The sequence below is a fragment of the Carassius auratus genome, unplaced genomic scaffold (genome assembly GCF_003368295.1).
Source record: "Carassius auratus strain Wakin unplaced genomic scaffold, ASM336829v1 scaf_tig00026265, whole genome shotgun sequence".
Lineage (NCBI taxonomy): Eukaryota > Metazoa > Chordata > Actinopteri > Cypriniformes > Cyprinidae > Carassius > Carassius auratus.
In genome coordinates, this window is record NW_020525501.1 from 35,001 (window position 1) to 49,899 (window position 14,899).

The 14,899-nt window shown below is 35.3% G+C and overlaps 1 protein-coding gene across 1 annotated transcript in view; it reads left to right on the top strand.

The window, feature by feature from the left end:
- LOC113078655 (ubiquitin carboxyl-terminal hydrolase 45-like) overlaps positions 1–11,225 on the top strand; it is a 36,931-nt gene extending 25,706 nt beyond the window's left edge. The window contains exons 9-18 of the mRNA XM_026250980.1: positions 2,928–3,015; positions 5,460–5,541; positions 6,771–6,862; positions 7,201–7,257; positions 7,408–7,536; positions 7,885–8,545; positions 8,660–8,757; positions 8,869–8,955; positions 9,043–9,184; positions 10,406–11,225. Coding sequence (XP_026106765.1) covers positions 2,928–3,015; positions 5,460–5,541; positions 6,771–6,862; positions 7,201–7,257; positions 7,408–7,536; positions 7,885–8,545; positions 8,660–8,757; positions 8,869–8,955; positions 9,043–9,184; positions 10,406–10,536 — 1,567 coding nt within the window. The 3' untranslated portion in view covers positions 10,537–11,225. The remainder of the gene's footprint in view (positions 1–2,927; positions 3,016–5,459; positions 5,542–6,770; positions 6,863–7,200; positions 7,258–7,407; positions 7,537–7,884; positions 8,546–8,659; positions 8,758–8,868; positions 8,956–9,042; positions 9,185–10,405) is intronic.
- Positions 11,226–14,899: the final 3,674 nt, after the last annotated feature.

Here is a 14,899-nt window from a genome sequence, read left to right on the forward strand (position 1 = left end):
ATAGTTAGGACCCTATGAAATCCATTTTATTTTTTCCAAAAATTTGTTTCATTTTAATTGTTTTTAAAATATATATTTTTTCTGTTTTGATTCTGTATTGCTTTTTTTTTTAGTTATTTTTTTTCATCTCCTTCTTAATAGTTAAATTAAATTGTATAAATTAAAAAGCATGTCTAACTAATCAAAATCATGAAACTTATACATTTTCACATCAGTTTATTAAAAGTTTAATAAAAAATGACAAGTTTAGGGCCCTATGAATTTTTTTTATTTTTTCTCCCTATATAATTTATATTTTTTATTGTTACCTAATTCTGTGTTTTAGCATGTCTAATAATTTGAATGTATAAACAACTTAATTTATTAATTACATTTTTTATTAAAGTAGCCTTATGAATTTTTTCCCCTCAGAAATTCTGTGTTTATGGTTATCACAATGAAGTAAGTAAGTAAAGTTTATTTATAGAGCGCTTTTCACAGATACAATCACAAAGTGCTTTACAAGGTACAACCACAATTAATATTCAAATAAATTAAAACAAATAAAAAGTCAACTAAAAGCTTTTTTGAATAATAGTGTCTTGAGTTGCCTTTTAAAGGACTCAACAGAATCAGCCACACGGAGGAACAAAGGCAAGGCGTTCCACAGTCTGGGCGCTACAGCCGCAAAGGACAGATCTCCCCGGGTTTTATAATGAGTCTTTGGGACAATTAAAAGACTTTGGCCTGCTGATCGAAGGGAACGACCTGGGGAGTATGTGCATAGGAAATCAGTGATGTATTGTGAGGCCTGACCATTTAAAGCTCTAAAAGTTAAAACTAATATTTTAAAATCAATGCGAAATTTGATAGGTAGCCAGTGTAGGGAGGACAAAATAGGGTTGATGTGAGCCTGTCTGCCAGATCCTGTTAAAAGCCTTGCAGCAGCATTTTGTACCATTTGGAGACGATTTAGAGCAGATTTGTTAAAAAAAGTAAAAAGAGAGTTACAATAATCTAAACGTGAAGAAATAAAAGCATGAATTACCATCTCAAGATCAGAGTCCGTTAAAATCATCCTCAATTTAGCAATATTTCTTAGGTGATGTAAACAATTTTTGACCAAAATTCTGGAATGGCAGTCCAAAGACATTGATTGGTCAAACCAGACACCTATATTTCTGATGTTCGACTGGACAGTGGATTGGAAGCTGTTGGACAATTTGTGGAATTTTGTTGTCTGGGGCTATAATATTATCACAATGAAGGCATAAAACATTAATTTCGTTTATCATCTTTTAATTACTCAAGATTAAGAAAACTTTTTGGCAAAAAAGGGGAGTTACTATTAAAATTAAAACATGGAAGAAATGTTGTGTGATTAATCCTTAAAAAATAATGTTTGTTTCATTTGTGTAGTAATAGAAGTAGTAGCCGGCTATGTACATTCTACTGAAAAATAGTACCGGACTTTTATTTTGACGTGTTGTCACAAATACCTCTACAGTTCTTTGTAAGTGATATGATGCTAGTATTACTCAAATAATAACGGGAATTGAATACTTACAGGCTTAATTTTATCTATCCATATATATATAGGCATACTTATTCACATTATCTTTATTTATTTATTTATTTTCTTCTTATTCTAGTTACAAAAATGATTTAGCCGAGAGCAGTGAGAGATTTTTTTTCCCCCCTATTGTTTGATTAACATGAATGTCAGACAGGACGAATATTGGACAGCTTCCCCTTTAGGACCGAAGTCCGGATCCAATATAGTTACACATGCACTTTCTCTCGCAACTGTTTATGTTCCCTTAAGACCTAAATGACTATGTTTATGATGATACTTGCAAAGCCAGTATAGGATGCATATTAAGTATTTATGCAATTGTTCAAAGCCAATAAAGCATAAAAAATGCTCACAAGCTCTATTAGCAGCTGATGTGGGGAAGTCGTGGCCTAGTGGTTAGAGAGTTTGACTCCTAACCCTAGGGTTGTGGGATTGAGTCTCGGGCTGGCAATACCACGACTGAGGTGCCCTTGAGCAAGGCACTGAACCCCCAACTTCTCCCTGGGCCCCGTTGCATAAATGGCTGCCCACTGCTCCGGGTGTGTGTTCACATTGTGTGTGTGTGTGTGTTCACTGCTGTGTGTGCACTTTGGATGGGTTAAATGCAGAGCACGAATTCTGAGTATGGGTCACCATACTTGGCTGAATGTCACATCACTCACTTAAATGTGCGGCTTACTCACCCCTCTCACACAGAAACAGAGACAACATGTGCTTATAGCTCTGTTGTTTGTTTACTTTTAAACTGCAGTGCTTAAAAAAGCATGCAATACAAAGTTTTCTTGACCATGCGCACAGCAACGTGACGTGAGCACGCATGCTGTCTGCATCCCCATGTAATGCATATAAGACTGCCGACATTCAAATGATGCAAAAGTATTGCTGTAAACAGTGCATTTTGCATCACCACAAAATAAACATTAGAGCATGATATTAAATGATAGAATTTTAATTCGTCCATCCAGTACATATCGTCATATCGCCCAGCCCCAAGTCAGACTGCTTTATATATCTGTTTGTGTATGAATGTGTATGTGGCTGCGTGTGTGTGACCGACCTTAGCTGGTTGAATGATGAAATGAGAAGTGAATGAAAGTTGTCAGTGAAAAATAATAGCTAGCTCTAAGATCCTGAAACCTGCCGAGAGACAGCGAGAGTCACCTCATGCAGCATCAGAGAAAAGGCCTTGAGAGAAGATTATTTCCATTCTTCTCTCATCTTTCCTCGTCTATCTGCTGCTGATTGCTTTTTGTGTGTGGCTTATTGGTGTTTGCTTGGCTTTGGCTCCTTTTGTCCCTGTGGATGTACTTACACTTGTGCCAATGTGTTTGTATCACAGGAATTCTCATTCTGTGTTTGTGTGTGTGTTTAGGGCCCCCCGCTTTAAGGGTTACCAGCAACAGGACAGTCAGGAATTGCTGCACTACCTCTTGGACTCCATGAGAGTGGAGGAGACCAAGGTGAGTGTGTGATGTGATTTTATTTTTTATAGTAATTTTTTATTTTTAAAGAGTACCTTTGGCCCTGTTTTCATCTGGGATCGAGAATTTGTCTCTCGTGTGATTCATTCGCAGATAGTCAGGTGAGACCACCTTCTAGACCTGGCAGTAATGTGCATCTTATCTAATCTCTTTTTTTTTTTTTTGGCTATATATAAAATTATTGCTCAATTTAGGCATTTACACCTGAAGTATAGTGTACTAGAGGTTCACACCCTGTTTATCTGTTTACATTTGTCCTGTTTCCATTGGAGTGGCCAGAAATTGGTAATACCAGGTCTACAGGGGGTCTTGTTCTCAGCCTTACGCCCTTCGTCCTCCTCAGTATGTGTATATAAACTATACCAGTCACTACAAGGGGCTGCATTTGCAAACTGACGGTGGGACATTGACCTCTCTTGGGCAGATGCAAAGAAGTCTGATAGGGTGATTCTTATAGAATAATACAGCTTGTGGCTCTCTAAATGCAGACGTGCCAGGGGCCAAGACCAACGCAACCCCACCAGTGGCCCTAACTGGCCTAAGGAAGCGGGTGCAGCATCGGGCGATGAGCCCCAGGGCCAGCCAGGCCCATTCAGACTTGTGAATGTGGACAGTTGTGCCACTTAGGAACCTTACAAGTGGCGCGACTGGCCTCATTGTGCATCCTGGGAAACAGTCAGCTGCTTGTTGAAGCTTTGTGATGGAGGACCATCCCCACCTCCCTCCCTTCCTCCAAACTTAGGGGAGGCAGAGGGGGAGAACACAGGAAACAAGATGGTTTAAATGTTCCTCAATATCGTGTACTTCAGTAAATTTACAGACGGCATGTACTTTGATAAATGCGCATAGTTTTTAAGACACAACAAATAAAAAAATATATTTATACACTACTGTTCAAAGGTTTGGGTTCAGTATGTTTTTTTAAAAATGAAAACAATACAGACAGAAAAAATATTGATAATGTGTAAAGATTTATCTTTCATAGAAAGCCTATTAAAAAAAATCTAATGGAAAATCATAATTTCTGCAATAAATTATTAAAAATGACAGCTATTTTCACATGATAATAATATTTGAGTACCAAATCAGCATTTTAGAAGGATTTCTGAGAGATCACTGAAGAGTGGAGTAATGACTGGTGAAAATTAATTCACTGTAATACATTACATTTTAAAATATATTAACTTAGAAAACCACTATTCAAAATTGTAATACTATTCATAATGTGTTTATTATATTTTTGATGAATACTATTCATAGTGTTAATGTTGTATGTTTTTTTTTATTAAATAAAAGCAGCTTTGGAGAGCCTAAGATATTTAAAAACATGAACTCATAAAAATAACTATTTATATTTGAATTTGTTTACTGATTCGGAGATCTACACATGCAAAAGTGAAATATACATGCAAATTTTTTAGCAAAAGTGATTATCTTCTCAACTTTAATAATAGTTGCGGTTACTTTATCCCAGAGCTGAGACCCCTTAAGCCAGACACCAGACATTGACAAAACAATATTTATGTTGATTAGCCAGTAGAATCGCTGCTCACAATATGCTAATTGACATCAATGAATTATCACCAATTAGCTGTTGAATAAGATTGGGGCGCGCAACTTCTTCAAGTGAGCTCAGCTTCTTGAGGTAGTCTGGTGGCCTAGTTATTTTAGGGTTTGTGTGATTAACTAGTGTGTGTTGCAGCGGGATACGATGCAGATGGGGGTTTGGGGGGTTGAGTGGCTGATGGGGAGGGATTAACCAGGCTTTTGACCTAAATATCCCATCCTGAGCGTGGGGACGGGACAATGGGGGAGACCGGTCGAGCCCCACAGACATCGCCACCACGGCCAATTATCTATTGATTGGTGCTTTACTGTGACTGTGTCTTCTAACAGCTCTCTCACCAACAGTCACTGACCGTGTCACCTCTCATTAAGACCACAGGGACACTCGCTTTCACAAGCCTTTATGCCCACACATACATGGGATATACAATGCATGTGTTGTGGAAAATATGTGAAGCACACATTTATTTTACAGCACGTACACGTGTTCATGGCCTTGCGTTTGCTATAGTTTATTTACCCGCAAACAAAAACCTGAGGAAAAAAAAAACACGTTCAAGGGTGAAGATTTTAAAGTCTGAGGTGGAAAAACAGTCGTGACTTATTTAATTTGTTTATGGATGTCAAATAGGTAATGTCAAATAAGTAATTTTTCATAAATAACAAAAACATTGACATTTAGTTTTTCTTTATAATTCAATTCAAATCTTATCTTCTCATTATTTTAAGATAAGAACGGTGAAGATTCTGCGGTCCCTGTTATATTGAGCACGATAAAGGAAGCCTTTTTTTTTGACAGCAACTGTTTGAGCTTCATTATCTAACAAAGTGGCATCACATTGTGTTTACATTGACAGCGCATTAAAGCAGGCATCCTCAAAGCCTTTAACAACCCCACGGAGAAGACAGCTGATGAGGAGACCAAACGACAAGTGAAGGGTGCTCCATCTATGCTTCCACCTGCTTTTCACATCATTCAGAACAATATTGCCATCTAGTGTCAGCTTGCATTTATTCTAAACGTTATGGCACTATTTCTATGAAAATATATTTTCAAAAAGGATCTATCATGTGTGTTCTGAGTTGTTTAAATGTGTTTTATATATTAATATAACACACACACACACACGCATATATATATATATATATATATATATATCTCAATAATAAAAAAAAAGATAACCCTACTAGGCTGTTGGGCTTGTTTATGTTTTTAAATTACATGAGACTTCCTGACTTCCTGCACTTGCTATACTTCATAGTCATTTTATAATAAATCCAAAAGCAAGACATGAGATAAGCTAGGGAGTTGAAATGCTAATGAGTGATCCTCTGCTGCCATATACTGGATATAATGGTAATTTCATGTTCATTTTCATCTTAAAGAGTTAGTTCACCGAAAAATTGTAATTATGTCATTAATGACTCACCCTCATGTCATTCCAAACCAGTTCGAATTTTCAGTTAGAATTTGTTAAAGCATCGAAAATACATTTTGGTCCAAAATTTACAAAAATGCAGACTTTATTCAGCATTGTCTTCTCTTCCCGGTCTGCCGCTGACGTGTTTTCTGGTGTGTCCAATAACATATAACACGTCAGCAGTGTCGTACGTCAACAGTCACAGCAGTCACGCTCAAAACAGACCTGGAAGAGAAGACAATGCTGAATAAAGTCATAATTTTTTGTTATTTTTGGACCAAAATGTATTTTTGATGCTTTAACAAATTCTAACTGACCCTCTGATGTCACATGGACTACTTTGATGATGTTTTTATTACCTTTCTGAACATTTTCAATGGAGGGGCTGAAAGCTCTCGGACTAAATCTAAAATATCTTAAACTGTGTTCCGAAGATGAACGGAGGTCCTACGGGTTTGGAACGACATGAGTCATTAATTACATAATTTTAATTTTTCAATGAACTAACCCTTTAAGTCTTTGTTTTTCATCAAGAGACAATTTTTTTCCTGTCATCTTCAAGAATGAAAGTGAATATTTAAAGTGAATTTTGTCAGAGTTATTAATAAAGGCTTAAATAAAAAAATTAATAAAGACTATAATTGTTTAAAAAATGTGGGGTTTTATTTTTACTTTATTTTGTGCTATATATATATACACAATTATACAATTTATATAAAATTTTTGCTTGTTTTCATGTTCTTACAGCTTATGGGAAGGAAGGAGTGAAAATGAATTTTGTCGATCGGATCTTTGTTGGAGAGCTGACCAGTACGATAATGTGTGAAGAGTGTGAACATGTAAGAATTTCTCATATGTAATATACAATGTCCACATACAAAGCCAGACTATATAATTTTGACAATTTTTTTTAAACTGTTTTTTTTATTTTATTATTATTATATTTTTATAATAATTATGAATTTTGAATGTTACAATATTTTAAATGTATTCATTTAATTCATAATATATTTTTTTTAATTTACTGTATCATAAACTGTAATATATTACATAAAATGTGATGTGTAAAATATATATATGTAATATAAAATTGGTTTTAAAGTTTATGAATATTTATTTTAATAATAGAGTGACTGCTAATTGTAATGTGTAACATGCTTATATGCTTCACTCCTAGATTTCCACAGTGAAAGAAGCTTTCATTGATATTTCCCTTCCCATCATAGAGGAAAGGGTGAGACCAGCCTTAATTTATTGTTCCACAAATTGTAAAACATCTGTTGCTTTATTTTATTTTGCATGTAATATTCTGTCCATGTGCTGAGTTGTCTTGTATCAAGTAATGTCTTTTGAGGTTTTGTCTGTTTTTTTTTTTTTTGCCCAGATCTCTAAGCCCACAAACCCTGCTAGACTAGGAAAAAGTGGGCGGGAGCAAGATGGTCTGGCCTCCCATGATGACTCATCTGCTGCCCACTCACACGCCAATCGAAACAGCCGAAGGTTAAGTGGACAGGTAGATGGAGCCATTATTAGTTCTTATACACTAGTTTTCTTTCAATAATTTTTTTTTTATGTTTTTGAAAGACATATCTTATGCTCACCAAGGATCCTTTTATTTGATCTAAAATACAGAGTACAAACAACAATATATTTTTGAATATTTTTACAATTTAAAATAACTGTTTTCCATTGGAATGTTTTAAAATGTGGAAATCAGGTTTTTCAGGAGCCATTACTCAAGTCTCCCGTGTTACATGATCATTCAGAAATCCTTGTAGAATAAAAGTATGCAACTTACTGACCTCTTCCTTGATTCATTGTTAATATTACGTTATGTTTGTTTGTGTGTTGATGCACTCAGAAGCTGCAGGGTCACCATTCGTCCACTTCTCATGATGAAAGAGGTGCAGATTCGGTTTCTAGCAGACATGAGGAGGAGCTCTGTGTGGCTGGGCGTGGCCTGGCCAGTTACCAGGCGGATACGATGGGCAGCCAATCAGACTGCAGCGAGAAGGATTCCAACCTGCAGGACAGCAGTAACGATGCGGACAGCGAAGCCTCAGAGAGCGAATGGTCTCCTCGGATCCCATCTGTGTCCAGTCATAGTAGCACATCAGATAAAGTCTCAACCACCACAACTTCAGCCTCAACAGCACACAATCCAAGTCTAAAACCTAACCTGAACCCGAGTCCCACTCCCTTAGCTTCCGTTAGACCTCAGCAGGGCGGCGTTGTAGAGCAGCTTGTCAGCGCTGTATCCAAGCTGGGCCTGGTGCACACTTCCACAGACACTCTATCTCTCAGTCACAGCCCAGCGGAACCGTCCGAATTCCGGGAGCGAGACCGTCAGCACCATCAAGGAGCCTTCCAAGCTCTCTGTCACAGTTACACCCCCAGCTCGAAAGAGTGTTCTGTACAGTCCTGTCTGCATCAATTCACATCCATTGAGCTGCTGATGGGCAACAACAAACTACTTTGCGAAAACTGCACTGAAAGGAGGCAGAGAACGATGAAGAGGAGTGGTATGCGCGTACATATTCAACAGATCTTTATTCTAGAATCTATTTTATTTTATTTTATGGCTTATAAGCATATGTTGATTTGCATATGTTGCATCGTATTTATCTATGCTTCAGATAAGAAGGCTGAGAAGGTGTACACCAGTGCCCGTAAACAGATGCTTATCTCGGCACTTCCTCCAGTGGTCACTCTTCACCTTAAAAGATTTCACCAGGTCTGAATCCTCAGTATACGGCAATAGGGTGTGGGGGGGGGGGGGTCATATAATCAAGTTATAGTCTTGTTGTGTGATGGCACAGTGATTGACTTTTCTTTACCTTTGCAGGCCGGGATGAATCTGAGGAAAGTTAATCGACATGTGGATTTTCCTCTTGTGCTAGACCTGGCACCTTTCTGTTCTGCTGCTTGTAAGGTAGTGGTTGGAGTTATAAATATCAGTAAAGACCAATGATTTATGAATCCGTGTACAGTCTTGATTCAGTATTTATATGTGTGGCAGAACCTCGGTTCGGGAGAACGTGTGCTTTACAGCTTGTATGGCATTGTGGAACACAGTGGATCAATGCGAGCTGGGCACTACGCAGCCTATGTGAAGGTCCGCACCTCGCCGCGTAAACCTGAGGTGCGCCGGAACCAGTCAGGTACAAAACCGCCAAGACAGAATACAGTTCTCATGTGCTCATTCAGCTGGTTCTGAAAGGTCTGAAAAAATCTGTGGGTAAACAAAGGGTTGTTTGCATCATGGCATTGGACCGCAACCTTGAAGACGCGCCTTGTTTAGTAAAAGCCAAGCGGGATTTGTTTGTTGTTGATCTATAGATGCATTCTTCTCCACTCTCTACTCAAGGAGAGAGCCAACCTTTCAGCAGTGTTTGGAACGGAGCAAAAAACCCACAGAACGCTGTGAGAAACCATTGTACAGATTGGTAGTTAACCGTTACGGTGCACAAATTGAAGCTGAATTTTTTGATTATAATGAATGCCACAAAAGCTCTAGTCAGATCAGTAGGGATGTGTAAAAAGCTCCTGTAGTATGAGGAGGATTGATTCTCACATGAACATATTGATCTTAAGACATTTTTATTTATCATGAAAAGCTTTGAAATGGAGAAAAAAAAGCAGATCACTCTACAGGAGATCTTTAATAAAGGCAAAGCTAAAGGTGGCATTTTATTAGAATAGGTTTATGATTGTGATGATTAAGTTTGTTGTAATTAAGAGCTGTGTTCTGTAACTTTTAATCATTGATAAATATGGTAATTGGATGTCTTGAAGTTAAGAACTAAATTATTGATTTCAAATGTAATGTTGAAAGGCTATAAATACTCAAATCGAATAATCAAACAAAAATAGAGTTATGGAACACAGTGCCCGATGAAAAGTTTGCATTAAAATATGATTTGCAGGCGATTGCAGTGTTCAGGATTGTCTGTTTCTATTAGATTATTTGCATTTCTTTATCAATACACACCTATATCTATGATTTACTAGAAGTTGTGGTTACATTTTATTTATATCTTAAAAATGTAAGAAAAAATGAAATATTAGAATTATTTTAAATACACGTTACTTGATGGATACATTTAATTTCAGCGTGTACAAAAAAGTTTAATATAAATTGTGATTAAAAAAGAAAATCAGTTATTTTTTGTTAAATACACAGACATAAATTGGAATCGGCACAACTCTATATGTTTTTACATATGGTATTGCCTTTATTTTTTCGTGTACAAAAGCCCTTGTTATTGTTTTTAAATAAATTTCCGCTTAGTTGTGTTTGATGATGACAACTGATGACTAGTAGCACAATCTGGATTTTTTTGTGGACGTTCCTCTGAATACCAACATCTTTGTTTTTTTAGGTTCCAGAGAGGCCAGTTCAGCCCCACAAGGTCAATGGGTGTATGTTAGCGACACCAGTGTACAGACTGTACCGGAGTCCAGAGTGCTGAACTCTCAAGCTTATTTACTTTTCTATGAAGAACTGCTATGACGAGCATGTGAATGCAAGATGATCGAAATTAATGCAACCGGCAATATCAGCTCAGACAACAAGGAGCGCTTACTGCATGACTATATTACTGTATTTTAATGTATGAAGGATTCCATATACTAAAGGCTTGGTCTTATGGCTCATTCATTACTCAAGGTGACCTGAATTAAAATTGGGAGCCATTATAATTGATGTAAAATAGTTTTCTGAATTGAAGTTATTAAGGTTTTACAGCTAATATTTGAGCTTAACATTTATTTTTGGGATGTTCATTTTGCAGGAGAAATTGCCAAAGAGAAATGTAGGATAAATATGTATAGAATATATGATATGAGAAGGAGAACTGTGCCAAAAGAGACTATAAGGAAAACTCAGCACAATATGCAACTGTTACATCCAGTGCCTACAGTTTATGAGTTCTGAGATTGTTTTGCATGCCTTTAGTAAAGTATTCAATTCATACAGGAGTATAAAGAGAACAGTATGTGTATATACTGGTTAGAACTACATAATTGTATGTAAAATATATAATATTTATTCTGTTCACCTGGCAGATACTGTAACACCATAGATTTGTGTGGTGTATAAGGCTTCAGGGTTCCTCAAGCTGCTCTTTTGCTTGAATTTTGTGAACGAATCCAGTATAAATCATTTAAAAGGATTATTTAAATACATTTAGTTGAAGTTAATCTTTGAGTGTTTTTATATATATATATATATATATATATATATATATATACTTAATTTATTTGACAGATTTTCTATTTAAGTAAACATCAAACACAGAATAACAAAAACAACAATAAAACACACCAGTGTTAAAAAAGGCAGATACCAACAGCAGTTACTTGATGTCTTGCAAGAAATCAAGAGCCACATTGGGAGGGCTTTTTTTACATGCAACCAAGAGGTAATTATCACTTTTGCTCAAACCCCTCCAGAGTAACCCTAAAAGAATATATTAGAAAATGACACATTTAAGTTAAAACCTGCTACCCTGGACATTAGTTGTCCCGCCCTTAACCAGAAAAGCTGAACAGGTTTGAAATGTTTTGTGGTCCCTGGCTCTTTCTCTTTCTGGAGATATTGTGGGCCATTAGTATCCCCTGTCACCATAAATCCCTAAATGCCATTTTCACTCTCCTTGGCTGAAGATTCGGCGTGATGGGTGCAAATGCGTGCTGTTTTACACCATGCTGCTGACTGGTGAAGAAGAGGTGGGTGTGGAATCAGGAAAGAAAACGTCTGAAACAATTGCGTCCTCCTCTCCTCATCCATGACATCCGAATCAAGCTGTTAGATGGTTATCAGTTACAATCGAGAGTGAAAAAACTAGAGTGCAATCTTTGCAAAGCGTGTCTATTTTTAAAGCAGGGCTGTCTTTCAGGGACATGCGAGTGATTTAATGTGAGTTAATGATCGGATGTGTTTCCTTCAGTCTGAACTGACAGAGAAACCTGGTCTGAGGGACTGGTGGAGCTGCTTTTGCTTTTGAAAGAACCCGTTGAATGTAAAGAGAGAAATTCAGAGGTTTTTTCCTTTTCTTCATGCCTTCAGGGCAGACATAATAAGTGGTTAGAGATGATGCATGTTATGTTTTTTGACCAAGCTGTGTTTGTGAATTACTCTACAGCATATAACCTGTTCTGTCAGTCTTTCAAATGTGATTCTGTCTTTACTGACAGACATCACTGAAAGTGTATGATATGAATCGGTATGAGGATATCAAAGCTCTACTCAAGTAATGGCCATCTCATTTCTTGGTTTTGAACCAGCATACTGTTTGCATTTATCAGTTATTATGTGTTGAAGATGCCAGAGAAGATATCTGAAATGTTTGGTATATCCAACTCTGTTTCTCCTCAAAATTCCTTCATTCCACACAAGCTTCAATAGCAGTGTGTTATTAAATTGCTCAATGAAATATCAACACAGTTAAGACTAATTTAAGAATAATAAAAAAGTAACTGGAGAACCTAAAAGGAAAGAGTATTACATTACATTTTTATAAAAATATATGTCTTGTTTGTTCATTGCCATGGGAGCTGGTTCAGAATTCAAACCCTCAAGCATCCTTCAGGACAAATGTTGGCAAAATCATTTTGCTTTTTTTTTGTTGCTTTTTTTTATAGTTTGCTTAATCTGAGCGGTGCAAGGCTTGGCTACTTTTACTAAGTTTGCCATCTGAACTCACACACACACACACATACACACACAAATTAACTTGATTCAACAAAGTTGAAAAAGTGGTTTAACTCCATAATTTGTACTTTGTAGACAAAAGTGGGCACCCATAAGAAGTGAATGGGAAATTCAGAGTATTTTTTTTATTTGTCCAATAATAATCAATAAATCCAACACAATGAGAGATGAGCCTATACAACATTCTCAATGTGGCAAACACTCACACACATACCCACAAACAAAGCACTGCATGAGCTTATATTTTCTTTTTAATTTTGTAAAGTAAATACAGTGACTCACACTCAAAAACAATTTTTTATAATAAAAATAATTAAATGAGAAATAGTGGCTTTTTATATTTTTTATATCATGTTTCCAGATGTCACCAAAGCCATAAAATTTTTAGGTTCTGGCTGTCTGAACTTACTGGAATTATATATATATATATATATATATATATATATATATATATATATATATATATATATATATATATATATATATATGTATATATATATATATATATATATATATATATATATATATATATATATATATATATTTGCAGTAGATAAAAAAAGCAAATGTTATATATTTTACATAAAACGATGGTACTTTTAGAGGTAAATAAAAAAAATTATATAGTTTTTATTTTATCGAAGATAGTATGACAAATTGGGATCACACCTGAGACCTTTCTGTCTAATAATGGGCTTCTACGAAGGATGATTGAGGGATAAGATGTTCATATTAATTGAAATGGTCCAGTGGTATGGCTTTTTTTATTTATTATTCCATATTTATTTTAATTAATATAGAACCTACAACTATTTGCATAATAATTCATATAAATATATCATACAAAATGCATGTTATTTTTTATTTAGGACTGTCCTGAGTAAGATATTTTACATAAAAGATGTTTACTACACAGGATGAAAAAAAATGCTGAAATTATTAAAATAACCCCATTCAAAAGTTTGTAACCATTGCTGCTTAATACTATGTGTGTTTATATCTGAATGATCCACCTGAATGAATTTTTTTTTTGTTTGATGATGGTTGTTCGTGAGATATACGTGGTCAGAATTGTTGGTATTGAGAAATCTGATCAAAGAAGGCTGTGAAAATAAATCTGCATTGTTAATCCTTTTGATCTTTTATTTAAAAGAAAATCACAAAATTCTAACTTTTCATTGAAGAATAAGAATTTAAAATGGGGGGAAATATCATTATGAAACCATGTGTGTGTTTGGGTGTGTGTGTATTAACCTATGTTAACGTATTAATATTACTTATTAATTACTATTTTAAGCGAATGTTCATTATCAGTCATTTAAAAAAAAAAAAAAAAGACTCAGAACTGGTTGTCATTTAGGGTCGAGAAAAAGAAACACCTTTGAAATAGACTAAAATAACTAGGTTAAATCAGATGTTAAGCTAGCTGAAATTGTATTTCTTATTTTAATATGTTCTCCCAACGGCTGCCAAATTGTTATATTTATTTTATAAATCTTAAAAAGTCATGGACATTTTTATAATTTTTTGTTGTTGTTTTTTTTCTAATAATGTTAAGGTCAAAACCATTTGAGAAATTGCTATTAATAAAAAATAAATCAACTCCATAATCATGAACAAAAGAAGTAAAAATGTCACATAATTGGTGATAAAATGTTCAGTTATTGAAATTCTGTTATTATAGAATTCAATTATTTTGAATACTTAGAATTAATTAGCCTATGCTAATACATTTCCATTGGAAATGGTTCCAATGGTTATTATTTAACAGTAGCATCTTAAATACCTAGTTGAAGGGCCTTGAAATAGGCTAATAGTAGTATTTTACAATGGGAGACCTTGCAGTCAAAACAGGAACCTTTGAGTTAGATTCATCCTATCACAGACTTGAAAACATGCATATTTTGTAAATGCAAAAACAACTATGAATTAAAATTACTATTACAATTTTACATTTTTAAGGGCTGTCTATTAATGATGGTTCCTTGCTAGGTTCAGACCATTTCGGTTAGGCTACTCTTCAGATTTTTTAGTTTCTAGAGTGAGATCTTGATTACAGATTATTATTATTTTTGTTTTAACAACAATTAAAAGTGTGTATTGAAAGTGTTTTTATAATTATTATTAATATGATCTTCACGTGCTGGTCGCGACGCGAGTA